Source organism: Natator depressus, chromosome 23 (assembly GCF_965152275.1).
Source record: "Natator depressus isolate rNatDep1 chromosome 23, rNatDep2.hap1, whole genome shotgun sequence".
In the NCBI taxonomy this organism is placed as follows: domain Eukaryota; kingdom Metazoa; phylum Chordata; order Testudines; family Cheloniidae; genus Natator; species Natator depressus.
Genome location: NC_134256.1, coordinates 19,084,506 through 19,101,296, shown reverse-complemented (window position 1 = coordinate 19,101,296; position 16,791 = coordinate 19,084,506). Strand labels below are relative to the sequence as shown.

Here is a 16,791-nt window from a genome sequence, read left to right as displayed (position 1 = left end):
TCCCACCCCACCATAAATGTCTCCCCCTTACTCTCAGAGATATTGTGGAGCGCACAGCAAGCAGCAATAACAATGGGAATATTGGTTTTGCTGAGGTGTAAGCGAGTCAGTAAACTGCACCAGCGTGCTTTTAAACATCCAAATGCACATTCTACCACCATTCTGCACTTGCTCAGCCTGTAGTTGAACAGCTCCTGACTGCTGTCCAGGCTGCCTGTGTACGGCTTCATGAGCCACGGCATTAAGGAGTAGGCTGGGTCCCCAAGGATAACTATAGGCATTTCAACATTCCCAGGGGTTATTTTATGGTCTGGGAAGAAAGTCTTTTCCTGCAGCTTTTGAAACAGACCAGAGTTCCTGAAGTTGCGAGAGTCATGTACCTTTCCTGGCCATCCCACGCTGATCTTGGTGAAACGTCCCTGGTGATCCACCAGTGCTTGAAGCACTATTGAAAAGTACCCCTTGCGGTTTATGTACTCGCTGGTTTGGTGCTTCGGTGCCAAGATAGGGATATGGGTTCCGTCTATGGCCCCACCACAGTTAGGGAATCCCATTCCAGCAAAGCCATCCACTATGAGCTGCACATTTCCCAGGGTCACTACCCTTGATATCAGCAGATCTTCGATTGCGTTGCCTACTTGCATCACAGCAGCCCCCACAGTAGATTTGCCCACTCCAAATTGATTCCCGACTGACCGGTAGCTGTCTGCGGTTGCAAGCTTCCACAGGGCTATTGCCACTCGCTTCTCAGCTGTGAGTGCTGCTCTCATCTTGGTATTCTGGCGCTTCAGGGCAGGGGAAAGCAAGGCACAAAGTTCCATGAAAGTGCCCTTTATGCATGTGAAAGTTTCACAGCCACTGGGAATCATCCCAGACGTGCAACACTATGTGACCCCACCCATCTGAGCTTGTTTCCCGGGCCCAGAATTGGCGTTCCACGGCATGAACCTGCCCCATTAGCACCATGATGCCCACATTGCCAGGGCCCGTGCTTTGAGAGAAGTCTGTGTCCATGTCCTCATCACTCTCATCACCGCGCTGACGTCGCCTCCTCGCCCGGTTTCATTTTGGCAGGTTCTGGTGCTGCATATACTGCTGGATAATGCGTGTGGTGTTTAATGTGCTCCTAATTGCCAAAGTGATCTGAGCGGGCTCCATGCTCGCCATGCTGTGGCGTCTGCACAGGTAACTCAGGAAAAAAGGAGCGAAACGATTGTCTGCCGTTGCTTTCACGGAGACAGGGAGGGAAGTGTGGGCCTGACGACATGTGCCCAGAACCACCTGCGACAATGTTTTTTGCCCCATCAGGCACTGGGATCTCAACCCTGAATTCCAGTGGGCGGCGGAGACTGCGGGAACTGTGCGATGGCTACCCACAGTGCAACGCTCCGGAAGTCGACGCGAGCCTCGGTACTGTGGAAGCACTCCGCCCAGTTAATGCACTTAATGCACTTAGAGCATTTTGTGTGGGGACACACACAATCGACTATATAAAAACGATTTCTATAAATTCGACCTAATTTCATAGTGTAGACATATCCTTAGCCAGCCAGTAAAACAGAGGTTTATTAGATGACAGGAACATGGTCTAACACAGAGCTTGTAGGTACAGAGAACTGGACCCCTCAGCCGGGTCCATTTTGGGGGGCAGTGAGACAGACATCCCGTCTGCCCTTCACTCCATGTCTCCAGCCAGCCCCAACCGATTCACCCTCCAGCCCCTCCTCCTCTGGGCTTTGTCCCTTTCCGGGCCAGGAGGGCACCTGATTCCTTTGTTCTTCAACCCCTTTATCTCTCACCTTGCAGGGGGGAAGGACCGAGGCCATCAGTTGCCAGGAGACAGAGTGTCAGCCATTTATGTACATTGGCCCTTTCTCTGCAACAATTACACCCCCTTATCCCATCACCTAGAGACTTAAGAAATGCATAGGGGAAACTGAGGCACCCCTACAGTATTCAGAGGAAACATTAAGAACAGTCCCACTTCATAGAATATCAGGGTTGGAAGGGACCTCAGGAGTTCATCTAATCCAACCCCCTGCTCAAAGCAGGACCAATCCCCAACTAAATCATCCCAGCCAGGGCTTTGTCAAGCCTGACCTTAAAACCTTCTGAGGAAGGAGATTTTTATCAATCAATATTCATGGTGGAAAAGGAGTTTCTATTTTCCTTATTCTGCATCTATCTATCTGTGGGCTTGGGCTTCTCATTTCCCCAAGATAATAAAAAAAGCACCCACCTGAGTGCTAAGATACGGGTTGATGAATCCAGACCTTGTAGTACACACCTAGAGTGCAACGTTGCACATGGCCGTGTCACACTTCCATTGAAAGTTACCTTATTTGCAGCCGAAGTAATTTGAGACCATCTATTTGTATAATTTGAAAATACAGTTTTCCTTCTTTTATTCTAAAATTTTATTTTAAAATTTGTCTTACGTCAACTTAAAATATCTAAAATAACTGGCTGACTATGCCTTTTTTATTGCTTAGCAAATTCTGGAGTTCTGTACAGCATCACAGACCCTTCTGCAGCTTCGCCCTGAGTCAGGGTGGGAACCCCGGCATCCTGCCCAATGGACGACCTTCCCCAGAGGAGCTGCAACCCAGCGCCAGGCGAGGGGTCCCTGTATAACCAGCCCACGCACCCCACCCCATCTCGCCCAGGTGTTAGACACATTCACAGCTGGGGCCCAGGGGAGCTGGTTTGTGGTTCTGTGTTTATTACAAAGCTGGAGATTAACAGGATGCAAAATAACATAGACAGCCTTGGCACATCCTCTCCCCCTCCCGGTGCGAAGCCCCCCACACCGGCCCTACATGTGGGTCTGGACGGGGCAGGGGGCCAGCAGCTCGATGGGATGGGACAGTAGCGGGGGGAGGGCAGTGTCTCCCCTAAATCTTCTTAGAAGCAGAGTTCTCTGGGGCTGGCGCTGCAGGGGGGGTGAGTCTGTCCCCCCCTGGGGCCAGGTGCCCCATGGCTGCAGGGGGCTCTCATTGCGGGGCCCCCCGGGGCTTGTTGATCGCGGCGTACACGCTGGGCTGGGCAGACTCAGGGGCAGGGGCCGGTTTCCCCCGCTTGGCCTGCAGCACCTGGATGTCCAGCTCGGCGTAGGTGAGTCCCTGGGCACTGGGGTCGGGCTCCTGGGGCAGGGAGGGGAGAGAGTCACTGGGGTGTGTGTGAGTGTGTGTGTGAATCTACCAACACCCCAACACACACACAGCACAGGGTACACACACACACACATACATAAGTCCACCACTCTCCTACCAGCCTGACCTCCACCCCAAGCCACTGAGTGTGCCAGGAAAGGTGTATTTGTGGGGGGGGGTCTGTGAGGGGGCTGCTGGGGCCCATGTGGGGCAAGGTTGCTGGGTCAGGCCCCATGGGGGAACAGGGGACACTTACCAGGGTCTGTGGCTCTTTTCCCTCGTCGATAGAGGAGTCTGCGGAACAGAGACATTCGTTGAGCTGCACCCCCGGCTGGCCCAGAGCAGGACCCCACACCCAGCTCCGACCCCGCACATCCATCCTGGGGAGTCAGAGCCTGGCAGAGCCATCCCCTCCCCACCCCACACCATGGGCCAGGGTCATTAGCCCCGAGTTACAGAGAGGAAAACTGAGTCACAAAGATGTCAAGGGGGTTACAGCGGGGGCGGGGGGCTGGGAGTCAGAAGGCCTGGGTTCTCGCCCTGGCTCACGAGGAGAGTGGGGTCTAGCTAGTGGTTAGAGCAGGGGGCTGGGAGCCAGGAGTGGATGGGGAACTAGAGCGGGAAGGGAGGGTGGCCCCAGGGAGCTCCTGGGAGTCCAACACTCTCAGCTGACACCGGCTACCTCTGGGACCCCCTCCTTAGTCCCGCCCAGCAGCAGCTGGAAATCAGACCCTGCCCCATATGGGTGGAGCCCCCACAAGCCCCGTCCCTCCCTGGGGTCCTGCCCCACCCTGGTACCCCCTTGGGTGTGTTACTCACAGACGGGGTCTTGCTGAGCCGATGCCTTTAATGCCCCCATAGGGCTGGCGCTAAAAGAGACAATCCCCTTGTAAATGTCATCCTCCCACTGCGGAGAGATTCCCCAACACACCCAGAGAGCCCCCCATCCTGCCTCACACTGAACCCAGTTCCCTAGAACCCAGGACTCCTGCTCACCCCCCAACACACACACCCACACCTCCCTGCTGTAACCACTAGACCCCCACTCCCCTCCCAGATGAAGCAGAGAACCCAGGAGCCCTGTGACCCCAGCAGATCGATTGGGAGGGGGAGGAGCCGGGTTCTTACCTGCTGGGTCTCGGTGCAGCTCCTTTTCCTGCAGAGGGACAAAAACCAGAATCCCCCGTGAGCAGATCGGGATCCCTCAGTCCCAGCGCCCGGCCATGCACCCCGCACAGGGCAGCAGGGGTGGGGGGCAGCACAACACTGTAGCATGCGCCAGGGGCGGGGCAGATTAACTCGGGGGGCTTTTCCTGTCCCTAATCCTCCCTCCTTAGTGACTCGCTATAACAAACCTGATCCACAGGTCGGCTCCCCTGGCACCCCACGTACCAGAGAGGCACGGTGTCGGTGGCTCTTAATAAAGGGACCGCTCGCCCGGCGCTGAAATGCGGCCACCTCTGGGGTGGGGCAAAGGGAGTGGTTATATGGGGACCCCTCAGCCTGTCCTGAGATGTGGCCCCTCTGGGGTGGGACAGATGTGTGTGTACAGGGATAACCCATGCAGTAGAACCCCCGGCTGAGCCCCCACCCCACTCCTTGCTTTCCCAGCACCGTCCCCCATCCAAGCCGTAGCACCATCCTGCCCTGCTTAGCGGCAGGTTTAACCCTTTCCTCATTGGGTGGGGCACTTACTGGCTCGGGTTTTTCGGAAGCAGAGGAAGGCCACCAGGAGGAGGAGGAGGCCGGCGGCTGCCGCGCTTGCCCCGGCGATGATGTGGCTGATCAGACACAGAAGTGCCGGAGGTCCCGGTTCGCCTGGGAAACAGCAGCAGGCCGTGAGTGCCTGGAGAGGCTGCTCTGTTCCCCCCCGGCCCCTCCCACCCCAGGCAGCACCCAAGGGGCTGGGACACCGCAGGGGACAGCCAGGAGAAAATTCTATGGGGAGGATGTTGGGGGGACCCAGGGTATCTAGTGGGGTCAGATCAAGCAAGATTTGGGGGATTTGTAGTGCTAGGGGGTGCTGGGCTGCAGTGGGCCGGGGGCTTAGTAGGGGGCGTTCACCCCATTGGTCAGAGCTGGGACCATTGCCCCAGCACGGCACTGGGGGAGCTGTAAGATCCAGCCTGGCCGTCATTTCTAAGGCATTTCACCCCCTTCCTCATAGCCACACTGACTCAGGCCAACGGGCCCATCTAGCCTGGTATCCCGCCTCCCATGCTGGCTGCCCCTGGCAGCCTCACAGGAATCTTCAGGGCACCCCCCTCCATGGCCACTGATGGGCCCAGCTGCCCCCAGAGGGGGCCTCCGTCTGCCCTCTTAGTGGGGCGGGTTCGTGTCTGAGCAGGAGGCTTCGCTCCCCTCCAAATCCCTCGGCGGGGGGGGGAGTCACTGCTCCTGAGAACAGCCTCCATCCCTCCCCCTCGGCAACCACTGGGGGAAACTGCCCCATAATCTCTGACTCAAGAGATTCTCCCCTGGTCCCACACTGGACTCTCACTCCCCGCTGCACCCCTGGGCTGGGGTGGTGGGATAGAGTTCTCGGGTCTTGGGGCCGCAATTGGGGGGGGGCAGAAAATAGTAAATGGGTTGCGGGGCTGCAGTGGGGGGACGGAATAGGGCGGGACCGGGGAAGGGGCAGAAAGGGGTGGGGCTGTGGTGGGGCCGCAGGCTGAGGAGGAGGGACAGGAGAGGGAGCGCAGGTGAAAAGCTGGGGAGAGACTCCTCCTTGCTCTGGCCCAGGGCCCCAGGAAACCTTAATCCAACTCTGCCTGTGACTCAGCATCGATCGTCACTGTCAGTCCCGGGGAGGGGGGTTTGTGGCTGGGGACGGAGCTGGCTGGGCAGCCCCTGGGCCCTGATTCCTCTGTGCATCCCCAGTGCGGGGGCAGCCAGTGAAGCATCCCCTGGGAAAGGCCCCTGCTCTGCAGCTCCTCCTGGGGGCAGGGATCCCCCCTCCCTCAGCTGTGAACCTCCAGGAGCTGCTGCTCCCCCTGCCTTGGGAACCCCCCAGTGACACTGTCCCCGCTCCCTCTCCACGGGAGTCCCAGGGCTCTGGGCAAAGCCTGGCTCTGAGCATCCCATCTGGGTGCCGACCTTCTGAGGGTCCGGCTGGGATCAGGGACGTGGAGCCGGGCCCCTCACCTGCTACCACCAGCTGCACGGGGTCGCTGGGGTCCGAGGAGATGAAGGGCTCTGATGGGGGCCGGTAGCTGCAGCTGTAGCTCCCTCCGTGCTGCCGGCCCACGGTGGGGATGTGGAACTCGGCCCCGTCCCCAGCAGGGTCCATGTGTCGCGGCGGGTCCCGGTCTCCAGCCTTGTGCAGGAAGAACCTCACGTCCCGGCGCTGCCCCTGACACCGGATGGTGACGTCCGCCCCTGGGGCGGTGACCCCAGTGGGGCTCAGAGAGATGGAGGGTCTGGGTAAGCTGGGATCTGCGCATAGGAGACAGGCTGTGAGAGCCAGACCCAGGCACCCACCCAGCCCCGGCCTCCAGCTGCAGAAGAGAAGAGTGAGGGGGGATTTGATAGCAGCCTTCAACTCCCTGAAGGGGGGCTCCAAAGAGGATGGAGCTGGGCTGTTCTCAGTGGGGGCAGATGACAGAACAAGGAGCGATGGTCTCAGGTTGCAGTGGGGGAGGTCTCCTTTGGATATTAGGAAACACTATTGTGACGGTGCCCCCATAAGGCTCTATGAAAATATACTTGTCAATGTATATATGTGTGACGAAGTGGGACTGTTCTTAATGTTTCCTCTGAATTGTGTGGGGGTGCCTCAGTTTCCCCTAGGCAGTTCTTAAGTATCTAGGGGGTGGGATAAGGGTGTATGATCGTTGCAGAGCCCTAGAGGGCAGGTGTGTGCAGGGGTCTGGACACAGAGAATGGTCGACACCCTGTTTCCTGGCACCTAATGGCCTGGGCCCTTCCCCCCTGCAAGGTGAGAGCTAAAGGGTTGGAGAACAAAGGAATCAAGTGCCCTCCTGCCCCCGGAAAGGGACAAAGCCCAGAGGAGGAGGGGCTGGAGAGAGTTTCAGTTTGGGGCTTGCTGGAGACATGGAGAGAAGGGCAGACATGGTTGTCTGGCTCACTGCCCCCCAGAATGGACCCAGCTGAGGGATCTGGTTTTCTGCACCTACAAGATCTGTTTTAGACCATGTTCCTGTCGTCTAATAAACCTCTGTTTTACTGGCTGGCTGAGAGTTACGTCTGACTGCGAAGTTGGGGTGCACAACCCTCTGGCTTCCCCAGGACTCCGCCTGGGCAGACTCGCTGTGGGAAGCACATGGAGGGGCAGAGGAAGCTGAATGCTCCGAGGTCAGACCCAGGAAAGTGGAAGCTGTGTGAGCTGTGTGTCCTGCAGACAGGCTGCTCACAGAAAGGCGACTGCCCCAGAGTCCTGTCTGGCTTCATGGGGAGCAGTTCCAGAGCATCCTCTGCCCCTCCTTGCGCTTCCCACAGCGAACATATCTTTGTCAAGCTTATGACCTACTGAATCTATTCATCCTATTTGTATGCATGTGTCCTTATTGTATTCAAAGTTATGAGTATTGGCTGCGTACTTGTTTGATTCTGAGTAGGTTTTAGTGAAGCAGGTGGTCAGCTTCCTGAGAAAGGACTATTCTCAGTATGTGCCCAGTCAAGAAGCCCTTAAGCCAACAATGAACTTGGAGATGCCAGTCCACATCTGGGCTTTCCCAGGAATGTGGCATGGCTGGTAAGGAACTCAGTCGTGCGTGGACATGTGAATTGCCCAGGTGACTCCAAAACTCCATTTTGTAGCTGGACTTTGCATAGGAGAGAGGAGGGTCTCTCCACCCAGAAGAGAAAGTCTATTTAAGCTCGTGGGAGACCCCTCCATTTTGTCTTCAGCTGGCTAAAGAGAGAGCCTCTCCACCCCCAAAGATACCTGAAAGAAACTGGAACAAAGGACAGTAACTACAGGGGATGTGAGTGATAGCTGGACCCAGGCTAGAAGGGGATTTGTCTGTAAAAGGAAGCTTACTGGAACTGGTGAGGTTTTTATCTGTATTCAGTTTGATTAGACATAGACATGCGTGTTTTATTTTAATTTACTTGGTAATTCACTTTGTTCTGTCTGTTACTACTTGGAACCACTTAAATCCTACTTTCTGTATTTAATAAAATCACTTTTTACTTATTAATTAACCCACAGTATGTATTAATACCTGGGGGATGGGGGGGCAAACAGCTGTGCATATCTGTCGATCAGTGTTATAGAAGGTGAACAATTTGAGTTTACCCTGTATAAGCTTTATACAGAGTAAAACAAACTTATTTGGGGTTTAGACCTGATTGGGAGTTGGGCATCTGAGTGTTAAAGACAGGAACACTTCTGTAAGCTGCTCTCAGTTAAGCTTGTAGCTTGTGGGACGTGGTTCAGACCTGGGTCTGTGTTTCTGGCCGGCAAGCGCGTCTGGCGCAGCCAGGTAGGATTCTGGAGTCCCAAGCTGGCAATGAGGGCAGGGGCAGAAGTAGTCTTGGCACATCAGTTGGGAGCCCCAAGGGGGTTTCTGTGACCCAACCCGTAACAATTATTTCACTAGGAGGGTGGTGAAGCACTGGAATGGGTTCCCTAGGGAGGTCGTGGAATCTCCATCCTTAGAGGTTTTTAAGGCCCGGCTTGACAAAGCCCTGGCTGGGATGATTTAGTTGGCGTTGGTCCTGCTTTGAGCAGTTGGTTGGACAAGATGACCTCCTGAGGTCCCTTCCAACCCTAATCTTCGATGATTCCCCGTCTGGCCCTGGCATGGGCAGATCCAGGGGCCCCCTGGCAGAGACTCTCTCCCAGATTCCAGAGTCCCCCTGACCCAGAAACCTGGCCCTGTGACCTGGGCTGCAGTTCCACACACATGGAGCCATGGCTGCCTAGTTCTTGGGGTCCTCATACGCCGTGTGTGGCCCCTGCCTTATTCACTGCATCTCCCCCCTCCCGCTGAGCACAGGGCGACTCAGAGGCTGCTCTCTGGAGCCTGGCACTATAGGGCCTGAGCCCCACACAGAAAGGAAGTCAGCCCCCTGGGAGGCAGCGAGGCATCTTTATCCCCATTCTGCAGGGGGAAACTGAGTCACAGTCAGATTCACTTTCCTTCCTGAGCTCCCTGGGGCAGGGACGGTCTCTTCACTCTGTGTTTACTCAGCGCCTGGCACAACGGGGTCCTGACCATGGCAGGGGCCCTACATGCTCCCCCAACACAAGGGATCCAGTGCTATTGAGGCCAGTGTTTGCAGAGGTCTCCACTGACTGTGGGCATCTTGGTTTGTGGGCGGTCAGTCTGAGATCCCCCAAGATTGAGGCCCCCCGACAAAGAAGGACACTTTTGAAAACCGCGATGTGCTCCCATCACACAGAGTCTGTGGCCGCGCCAGGAGAACAGAGGGGAGGGGATCACGGGATTAAATAGCGACTCACGGTTCCTACGCACAAGGGGCAGCGTTAAAGTCACCTCCCTGCCCCAAGTCCCCAGGGACTGCGGCTCTTCCCTGGCTGGGGAACCCCCCAGTGACTCCGTCCCCGTTCCCTGGCTGGGCATCCCCACTGCTGGGTCATGCCTCAGGGCAGAGCCTGGCTCTGAGTGTCGCATTAGCACCTGTGAGGATCGGGCTGGGGGTGGGGCTGGGAACGGGGACACCGTGCCGGGCCCCTCACCTCTCACCGCCAGCTCCACGGGGTCACTGGGGGACGATGCGGGGGCTGACCCCGATCTGTTCTGATAGGAGCAGCTGTAGCTCCCGCCGTCCTCCCGGCTCACGTTGCTGATGTGAAACACAGCCTCCAACCCGTTCGAAGCCACAGGTGGGAAATGGCGTCCCTCTTTATTCAGCACGAACCGCATGCCCTGGCGCTGCCCCCGACACCAGACGGACACGGCTCCCCCCAGGGAGACCCCCCAGCTGGGGCTCAGGGAGATGCTGGGTTTGGGGAGGCTGGGCTCTGCAGGGGGAAGCAGACAGGCCGTGAGACGCAGGCCCCGTCACCCAGTACTGGGGCCCGTCCCCACCACGCAGCCTCCGTGGGGGGTCAGACCCGGCGGCCCTGGGGATGGGGTCCTGGATGCCTTTCCACAGGGGCCCAGAGTTTCCTCTGAGCCCTGGGTTAACAGCATGAGACACGGAGCAACCCCAGACCCTGGGGGCCCAAAGCTCTGCTCCCAAGTGGATGACACGCCAGTCCAGTCTCTAGGGGTCCATTCACGCCCTGGCTTCTCTGCTGGGAGGGGCTGGGAGCCAGGACTCCTGGGTTCTGTCCCTGGCTCTGGGAGGGGAGCGGGGTCTAGTGGGGAGAGCAGGAGGATGTGGGCCAGGACTCCGGGTTCTGTCCCTGGCTCTGGGAGGCGAGTTGGGTATAGTGGGGAGAACAGGGAGGATGGGGGCCAGGACTCCTGGGTTCTGTGCACATGTAACGGGGCTGTTGTCCCCTTACTGACATTCACTCGGGGTGTTTTGGTTGCTAGCTCCCAGCACCAAGGGGAAGGGTCGATGGGAATCCAGGACCCTGAGACCAACAGTCCCCAGGAACAATGGGGAGAGGCCAACGCTGCAGGTGAGCCTGATTGCCAGGGCCAGCGGGCTAGTCAGGAATCCAGGGGCTCCCGTCCTCTGGGTGAGCTGGAGTTGCCTGGGGCAGACAGAGGGGGGCCGAGCTAAGGAGAAAGCAGGGGCCCAGCTGAGCTGGGAGCACCCAGAGACGGGCCACCCAGAGGGGCCAGAACAGCAGCCCGGGGAGGAGGTCCCTGCTGGGAGCAGAGTCAAAGCAGCAGCCCACAGAGCAGCCCTGTCCTGGGAGCGGAGCTGCAGCCACCGGAGCCCCAGACACGCTGGCTGTGACGTCCCCGGGCCACAGAGCGGGGTGACGGGTTTTCCTTTCACCTTCCCCATTTTTTTCCTTATTTTTAAAAATTGATTCTTGTGTAATAAATTGTCTGTAATGATCAGGGGGTCAAGGAAGCGTCCAGCGCAGAGAGAGCACCCGGGAGAGGGGACACCCTCGCCCCTTCCTGAAGTGACCACAACAAGGTTGGGGGTCGAGCCCCCCGGGAATCTGGGGCTCAGCCTTGCCGAGGTTACGAGGACTCTGCCACACGGGAGGGAGGAAGGGGAGCCCTCCAGGTCAGGCAGGCCGCTGGGTAAAGGGAATGGGAGCGAGGACTCAGATCCTTTCGCTAGCCAATCCCACCGGGGCGGGTATAAGCCAGGAAAGTTCCCCGCAATAGCGGGACCATTCCCCCGCTTACACACAGCACCACCCCTGACTTGTAGGGGACTGTGCAAGTCTCTACTATCCAGTGAGGTTTATAACCTTCAGCTCCGCCCGTCACCCCCTAACTGATGTGTTACCTGGGAAAGACCCCCCTGCTCTGCAGCTCCCACTTGGGGCAGGGATCCCCCCTCCCTCAGCCCTGAATGTCCAGTGGCTGCTTCTTCCCCCGGCTGGGGAACCCCCCAGTGACTCTGTCCCCTCTGCTGGGCTCAGGGCAGAGCCTGGCTCTGAGCGTCCCATCAGTGCAGAGACCCACCTTTCCCCAGGCCTTGGGATCGCGGGGTGGGCGGCTGTGAGTGCAGGGGAGAGAGGTGTTGGGGTGGGGGCTGATCTGGGGGGGTTCTCCCCCACGGCTGCGCTGACCATGAACTTTTCGGTTATCCCGAGGGGATCTAGAGCCCACGGGTGGGCCCTGTTAGCGTTTGTATGAGCTGAAATAAATCCACATTCCCCCCCGCCCCGCAATCTTCCCAGCCTTGGGGGGCAGGACACTGAACCAGTGGATGGTTCCCATCCGCTTTGTCAGACCCTGGGAGCCAGAGTCGGCTCCTAGTTACTCCCTGGTGGGGCGGGGCAGAGAAGAACTGGGATGGGTCTGAGCGCCCAGGGGGAGTTTGTGTTGAGTTTTGGGTAAGGTTCAGGACTCAGATCCCCTCCCCCATCCTTGATGTTACTGTCCTCCCTCCAGACTGATACTCACCTCCCCACACCCATCTGTGCCCGGCCAGCCAGCAGCCTGGAGAGGAGACGGCTCGTTAGTGACCAGATCCCAGAGCAACTGGATCCCACATCCTGGTCTCATTTCCACCCCACCCCACCCCGCCATGGGCACACACCCTGGTCTCAGATCCACCCCTCCTTGGGCACACGCCCTGCTCTCAGATCCCCCCTCCATGAGCACACGCCCTGGTCTAAGTTTCCCCCTCCTTGGGCACACTCCCTGGTCTCAGATCCACCCCCCACATGGACACACGCCCTGGCTGTCTCTGATACTTACCGAGGAAGAGGACGGTGAGAGCAGACGCCATGATGGGGCAGTGGGGGGCCCCTCAGTGCTGCCACCAACACCCCAGTGCTGAGCTCCACTGAGCCTGAGGCCCGAGTGTGAGCAGAATGAGGAACTGCGCTGGGGGCTGCAGCCCCAGGAAGCCCGTGATGCGCTCGGCCCCTTTCTTCCCCATCAGCTGGTTTCTCTGCAATCTCCAGCCCAAATCTACCGCGGTCAGAGCAAAGCCAGCTCCCTGCAACGCCCAGCAAACCACATCCCCTCCTGCAGCTGCCTGGTCCCACGCCACCCCCCAGCACCCCCCAGCCCCACATGGGAGTTGCCCACTCCGGGGACCAGCTGGGAACAGGGGAATCTCAGGAGGTGTCAAGAGGTGTCCAGGCTGCCCTGAGCTTTTCCAACAGGCCCGTCTAGCCTCCCTGGAGCAGCAGCTCAGAGCAGAGGAGGGCTTCTACGCCCCCACACACACAGTGCCCCCCACAAAGAAACCTTCTCCCAAGGAATGGGACAGAGATTCCTTCCTGACCCAGCTGGGCCCAGCCCCAGCCCTGGAGCATGAGGGTGGAGGGACCTGGCCAACCTCCTTCTCAGGTACCATCGCTGCACACGCCGTTCTTAGCTGAGTGATGTGACACAGAGACACAACAGGGGAGTTTGAGGGGGGTGGGAGTTGTGGTTTCTGGTCCCTGTGAGCAGGGGAGGGAGGGGTAAATGTAGATCCTGAGTTGATAAAGAAGGAGTGGATAAATCTGGGAAAGGGGAAGTCTGGCCAGAGCCGGCGCTTGCTTCCTGTTTCTGCTACTGCCAGTGAAATTCTGTGAAAACCTGATGCCCGGCATCTACCCTGTTCTACACCCCGGCTCTGGAAGGGGAGTGGGGTCTAGTGATTGGGGGGTAGGGGTGGCTGGGAGTCAGGACTCCTGGGTTCTCTCCTGGCTCTTGTTGGGGGGGTGGGGTCTAGTGCTAAGAGAAAAGGACGCAGATTTGAGCCAGCCCCCTAGAGGTGAAAGACCCCGTGTCCCTTCCCGATCCCATACCCGGGGCAGTGGGTCTGCGCATCTCAGGGCCCAGGGCAGAGCTCACCTCAAGATGCTGCAAAAGGGACACGGGGGGTAGGGGGGAGCCAACCAGCCCCCCAGAAAGGGGAGGGGGCAAGTTAACAGGGACAGAGCTCAAGAGAAACTCCCCTCCCCCACCCCCAGCGGATGCCCAAGCTCTGGCTCCCCAGCTTGTTTACCCTTCACCCCCCACCCCCGACATTCACGCATTGAGATCCTCAGCCCCCCAGCCTGTATCCCCGCCCCCGTACATGTCCCACCATCCCGTGTGCCCTCATGTCCCTGTCCCCATCTTTCTGCCCCCTGGCCTGTGTCCCTGTGACGAAGTGGGACTGTTCTTAATGTTTCCTCTGAATACTGTAGGGGTGCCTCAGTTTCCCCTATGCATTTCTTCAGTCTCTAGGTGGTGGGATAAGGGGGTGTAATTGTTGCAGAGCAAAGGGCCAGTGTACATAAATGGCCGACAGTCTGTCTCCTGGCAAGTGATGGCCTGGGCCCTTCCCCCCTGCAAGGTGAGAGCTAAAGGGTTGGAGAACAAAGGAATCAGGTGCCCTCCTGGCCCCGGAAAGGGACAAAGCCCAGAGGAGGAGGGGCTGGAAGGAGTTTCAGTTTGGGGCTGGCTGGAGACATGGAGTGAAGGGCAGACGTGGTTGTCTGGCTCACTGCCCCCCAAATTGGACCTGGCTGAGGGGTCCGGTTCTCTGCACCTACAAGCTCTGTTTTAGACCAAGTTCCTGTCGTCTAATAAACCTCTGTTTTACTGGCTGGCTAAGGGTATGTCTACACTATGAAATTAGGTCGAATTTATAGAAGTTGGTTTTTGGAAATCGTTTTTATATAGTCGAGTGTGTGTGTCCCCACACAAAATGCTCTAAGTGCATTAAGTGCATTAACTGGGCAGAGCGCTTCCACAGTACCGAGGCTCGCGTCGAGTTCCGGAGCGTTGCACTGTGGCCATCCCACAGTTCCCGCAGTCTCCGCCGCCCATTGGAATTCTGGGTTGAGGTCCCAGTGCCTGATGGGGCAAAAAACATTGTCGCGGGTGGTTCTGGGCACATGTCGTCAGGCCCCCCCCTTCCCTCCCTCCCTCCGTGGAAGCAACGGCAGACAATCATTTTGCGCCTTTTTTCCTGAGTTACCTGTGCAGACGCCATACCACGGCAAGCATGGAGCCCACTCAGCTCACTGTCACCCTATGTCTCCTGGGCGCTGGCAGATGCGGGACTGCATTGCTACACAGCTGAGCTCATTGCCTTGTGGCAGCAAAGGGTGCATAGGCCTGATAACCATCGTCCTCATGTCCTAGGAGCTCTTGGCCACCTCGGTAAGGTTGGTCAGGAGCTTCTGGGCAGACATGGCCGCAGGGACTGAAATAGGAGTGACTCGAGCAGGTCTTTCTCTTCAGTCCTGCCAGCAGCCCTATTGCACCGTCTTCTGCCGACCAGCCAGGAGCTGAGGATGGCTAGCAGTCCTACTGCACCGTCTTCTGCCAGCCAAAGATGTAGAAGATAGATGGAGTGGATCAAAACAAGAAATAGACCAGATTTGTTTTGTATTCTTTTGCTCCCCTCTCCCTCCATGAAATCAACGGCCAACAATCGTTTCAGTGAGCTCTGTCAGGGGCACCTTGAAAAGTTTAATGGAGATTCAGTCCTGCCCAGAATAGCAGGGGGAGGGATAGCTCAGTGGGTTGAGCATTGGCCTGCTAAACCTGGGGTTTTTAGTTCAATCCTTAAGGGGGCCATTCTGTATAACAGTAGTTTTTGTTTCTCCTTGATGTAAAGCCACCCCCTTTGTTGATTTTAATTCCCTGTAAGCCAACCCTGTAAGCCGTGTCATCACTCGCCCCTCCCTCCGTCAGGGCAACGGCAGACAATGGTTCCACGTTGTTGGGGACACTGGGGCATGGCCACTAGGTAACTTGAGGGGATGAAGACCACAAGTGTTGATGAAGCCCCCTCGCACTAGGCCCAGGTGTCCTTGCCCCCCCCCCCCCCCCCCAGTCTGGAGGCACTCGCAGCAGTTATGCTGAGGATCTGCAACAATATGTTGCAGAGTCAGACTGCCTGAAACTAAACAAGGCCAAACAGGGCAGATATGGAAGAACAATGCTGAATAAAGCAGCTTTATGTATGGTTTAACAAATGATACAGAGAACAAGGGAACTAGCTGGTAACTGGATTGGCTGGCTATATGGATACTTAGGGCAGCTTGCGATTGGATAAGTATGCTGAAGAAAGGATGTATAAAAGCCTGTGTAACTTCCTGTTCTGGGTGCAAGATTTGAGATTCTAATCTCCCTGTACCTTGTTTGCAGCTGCAGATAAACTTTTCTGCTTCTCCACCCCTTTGTGATTATTGGGTGACGCATACCGGGTAACGAACCCCTGTTGTTGTTTTGCCTCTCGGCACTGGGTGCTGGCAACAGCTTTTGGCATCCCTGGGTGGGCGACGAGGCTGCTATTTAGCCTTGCCCGGTGTGACGAAGTGGGACTGTTCTTAATGGTTCCTCCGAATATTGTGGGGGTGCCTCAATTTCCCTTATGCAGTTCTTAAGTATCTAGGTGGTGGGGTAAGGGTGTATGATCACTGCAGAGCCCTAGAGGGCAGGTGTGTGCAGGGGTCTGGACACAGAGAATGGCCGACACCCTGTTTCCTGGCAACTGATGGCCTGGACCCTTCCCCCCTGCAAGGTGAGAGCTAAAGGGTTGGAGAACAAAGGAATCAGGTGACCTCCTGGCCTGGGAAAGGAACAAAGCCCAGAGGAGGAGGGGCTGGAGGGAGTTTCAGTTTGGGGCTGGCTAGGACATGGAGTGAAGGGCAGACGTGGTTGTCTGGCTCACTGCCCTCCAAAATGGACCCAGCTGAGGGGTCCTGTTCTCTGCACCTGCAAGCTCTGTTTTAGACCATGTTCCTGTCGTCTAATAAACCTCTGTTTTACTGGCTGGCTGAGAGTCCCGTCTGACTGCGAAGTTGGGGTGCAGGACCCTCTGGCTTCCCCAGGAGCCCCGCCTGAGCGGTCTCGCTGTGGGAAGCACACGGAGGGGCAGAGGATGCTGAATGCTCCGAGGTCAGACCCAGGAAGGTGGAAGCCGTGTGAGCTGTTTGCCCTGCGGACAGGCTGCTCACCGGAAGGCGACTGCCCCAGAGTCCTGACTGGCTTCATGGGGAGCAGTTCCAGAGCATCGCCCGGGCACTCCGTGACAACTGGTGGCAGCGGTGGGATCTACTGCACCCCGTGGATGGCGCTTCCTGCAGTAAGTGACTGGGGAGCAGTAAAACAAAGGGGGATTGATG

At 57.4% G+C, this 16,791-nt stretch overlaps 1 protein-coding gene across 1 annotated transcript; it reads right to left on the bottom strand.

Annotated features, from left to right (window-relative positions):
* Positions 1-2,863: 2,863 nt before the first annotated feature.
* On the bottom strand, positions 2,864-12,471 carry LOC141976492 (T-cell-interacting, activating receptor on myeloid cells protein 1-like). Its single transcript, XM_074937490.1, has 9 exons — positions 12,428-12,471; positions 12,131-12,166; positions 9,820-10,104; positions 6,297-6,587; positions 4,848-4,970; positions 4,281-4,308; positions 3,972-4,021; positions 3,409-3,446; positions 2,864-3,143 (listed from the first exon to the last, which is right to left on the bottom strand). Exons 1-9 carry the CDS (start codon positions 12,456-12,458, stop codon positions 2,994-2,996), a joined length of 1,032 nt encoding a protein of 343 aa, XP_074793591.1. The 5' UTR covers positions 12,459-12,471; the 3' UTR covers positions 2,864-2,993.
* Positions 12,472-16,791: the final 4,320 nt, after the last annotated feature.

Excerpts from the sequence above, each read along its gene's own strand:
- LOC141976492 (XM_074937490.1), bottom strand. The coding sequence starts at position 12,458 with ATGGCGTCTGCTCTCACCGTCCTCTTCCTCG. Across the intron at positions 12,167-12,427 it reads TCTCACCGTCCTCTTCCTCG|GCTGCTGGCTGGCCGGGCAC; the intron begins GTAAGTATCAGA and ends TCTCCTCTCCAG. Across the intron at positions 3,447-3,971 it reads GGCTCAGCAAGACCCCGTCT|ACTCCTCTATCGACGAGGGA; the intron begins GTGAGTAACACA and ends TCTGTTCCGCAG.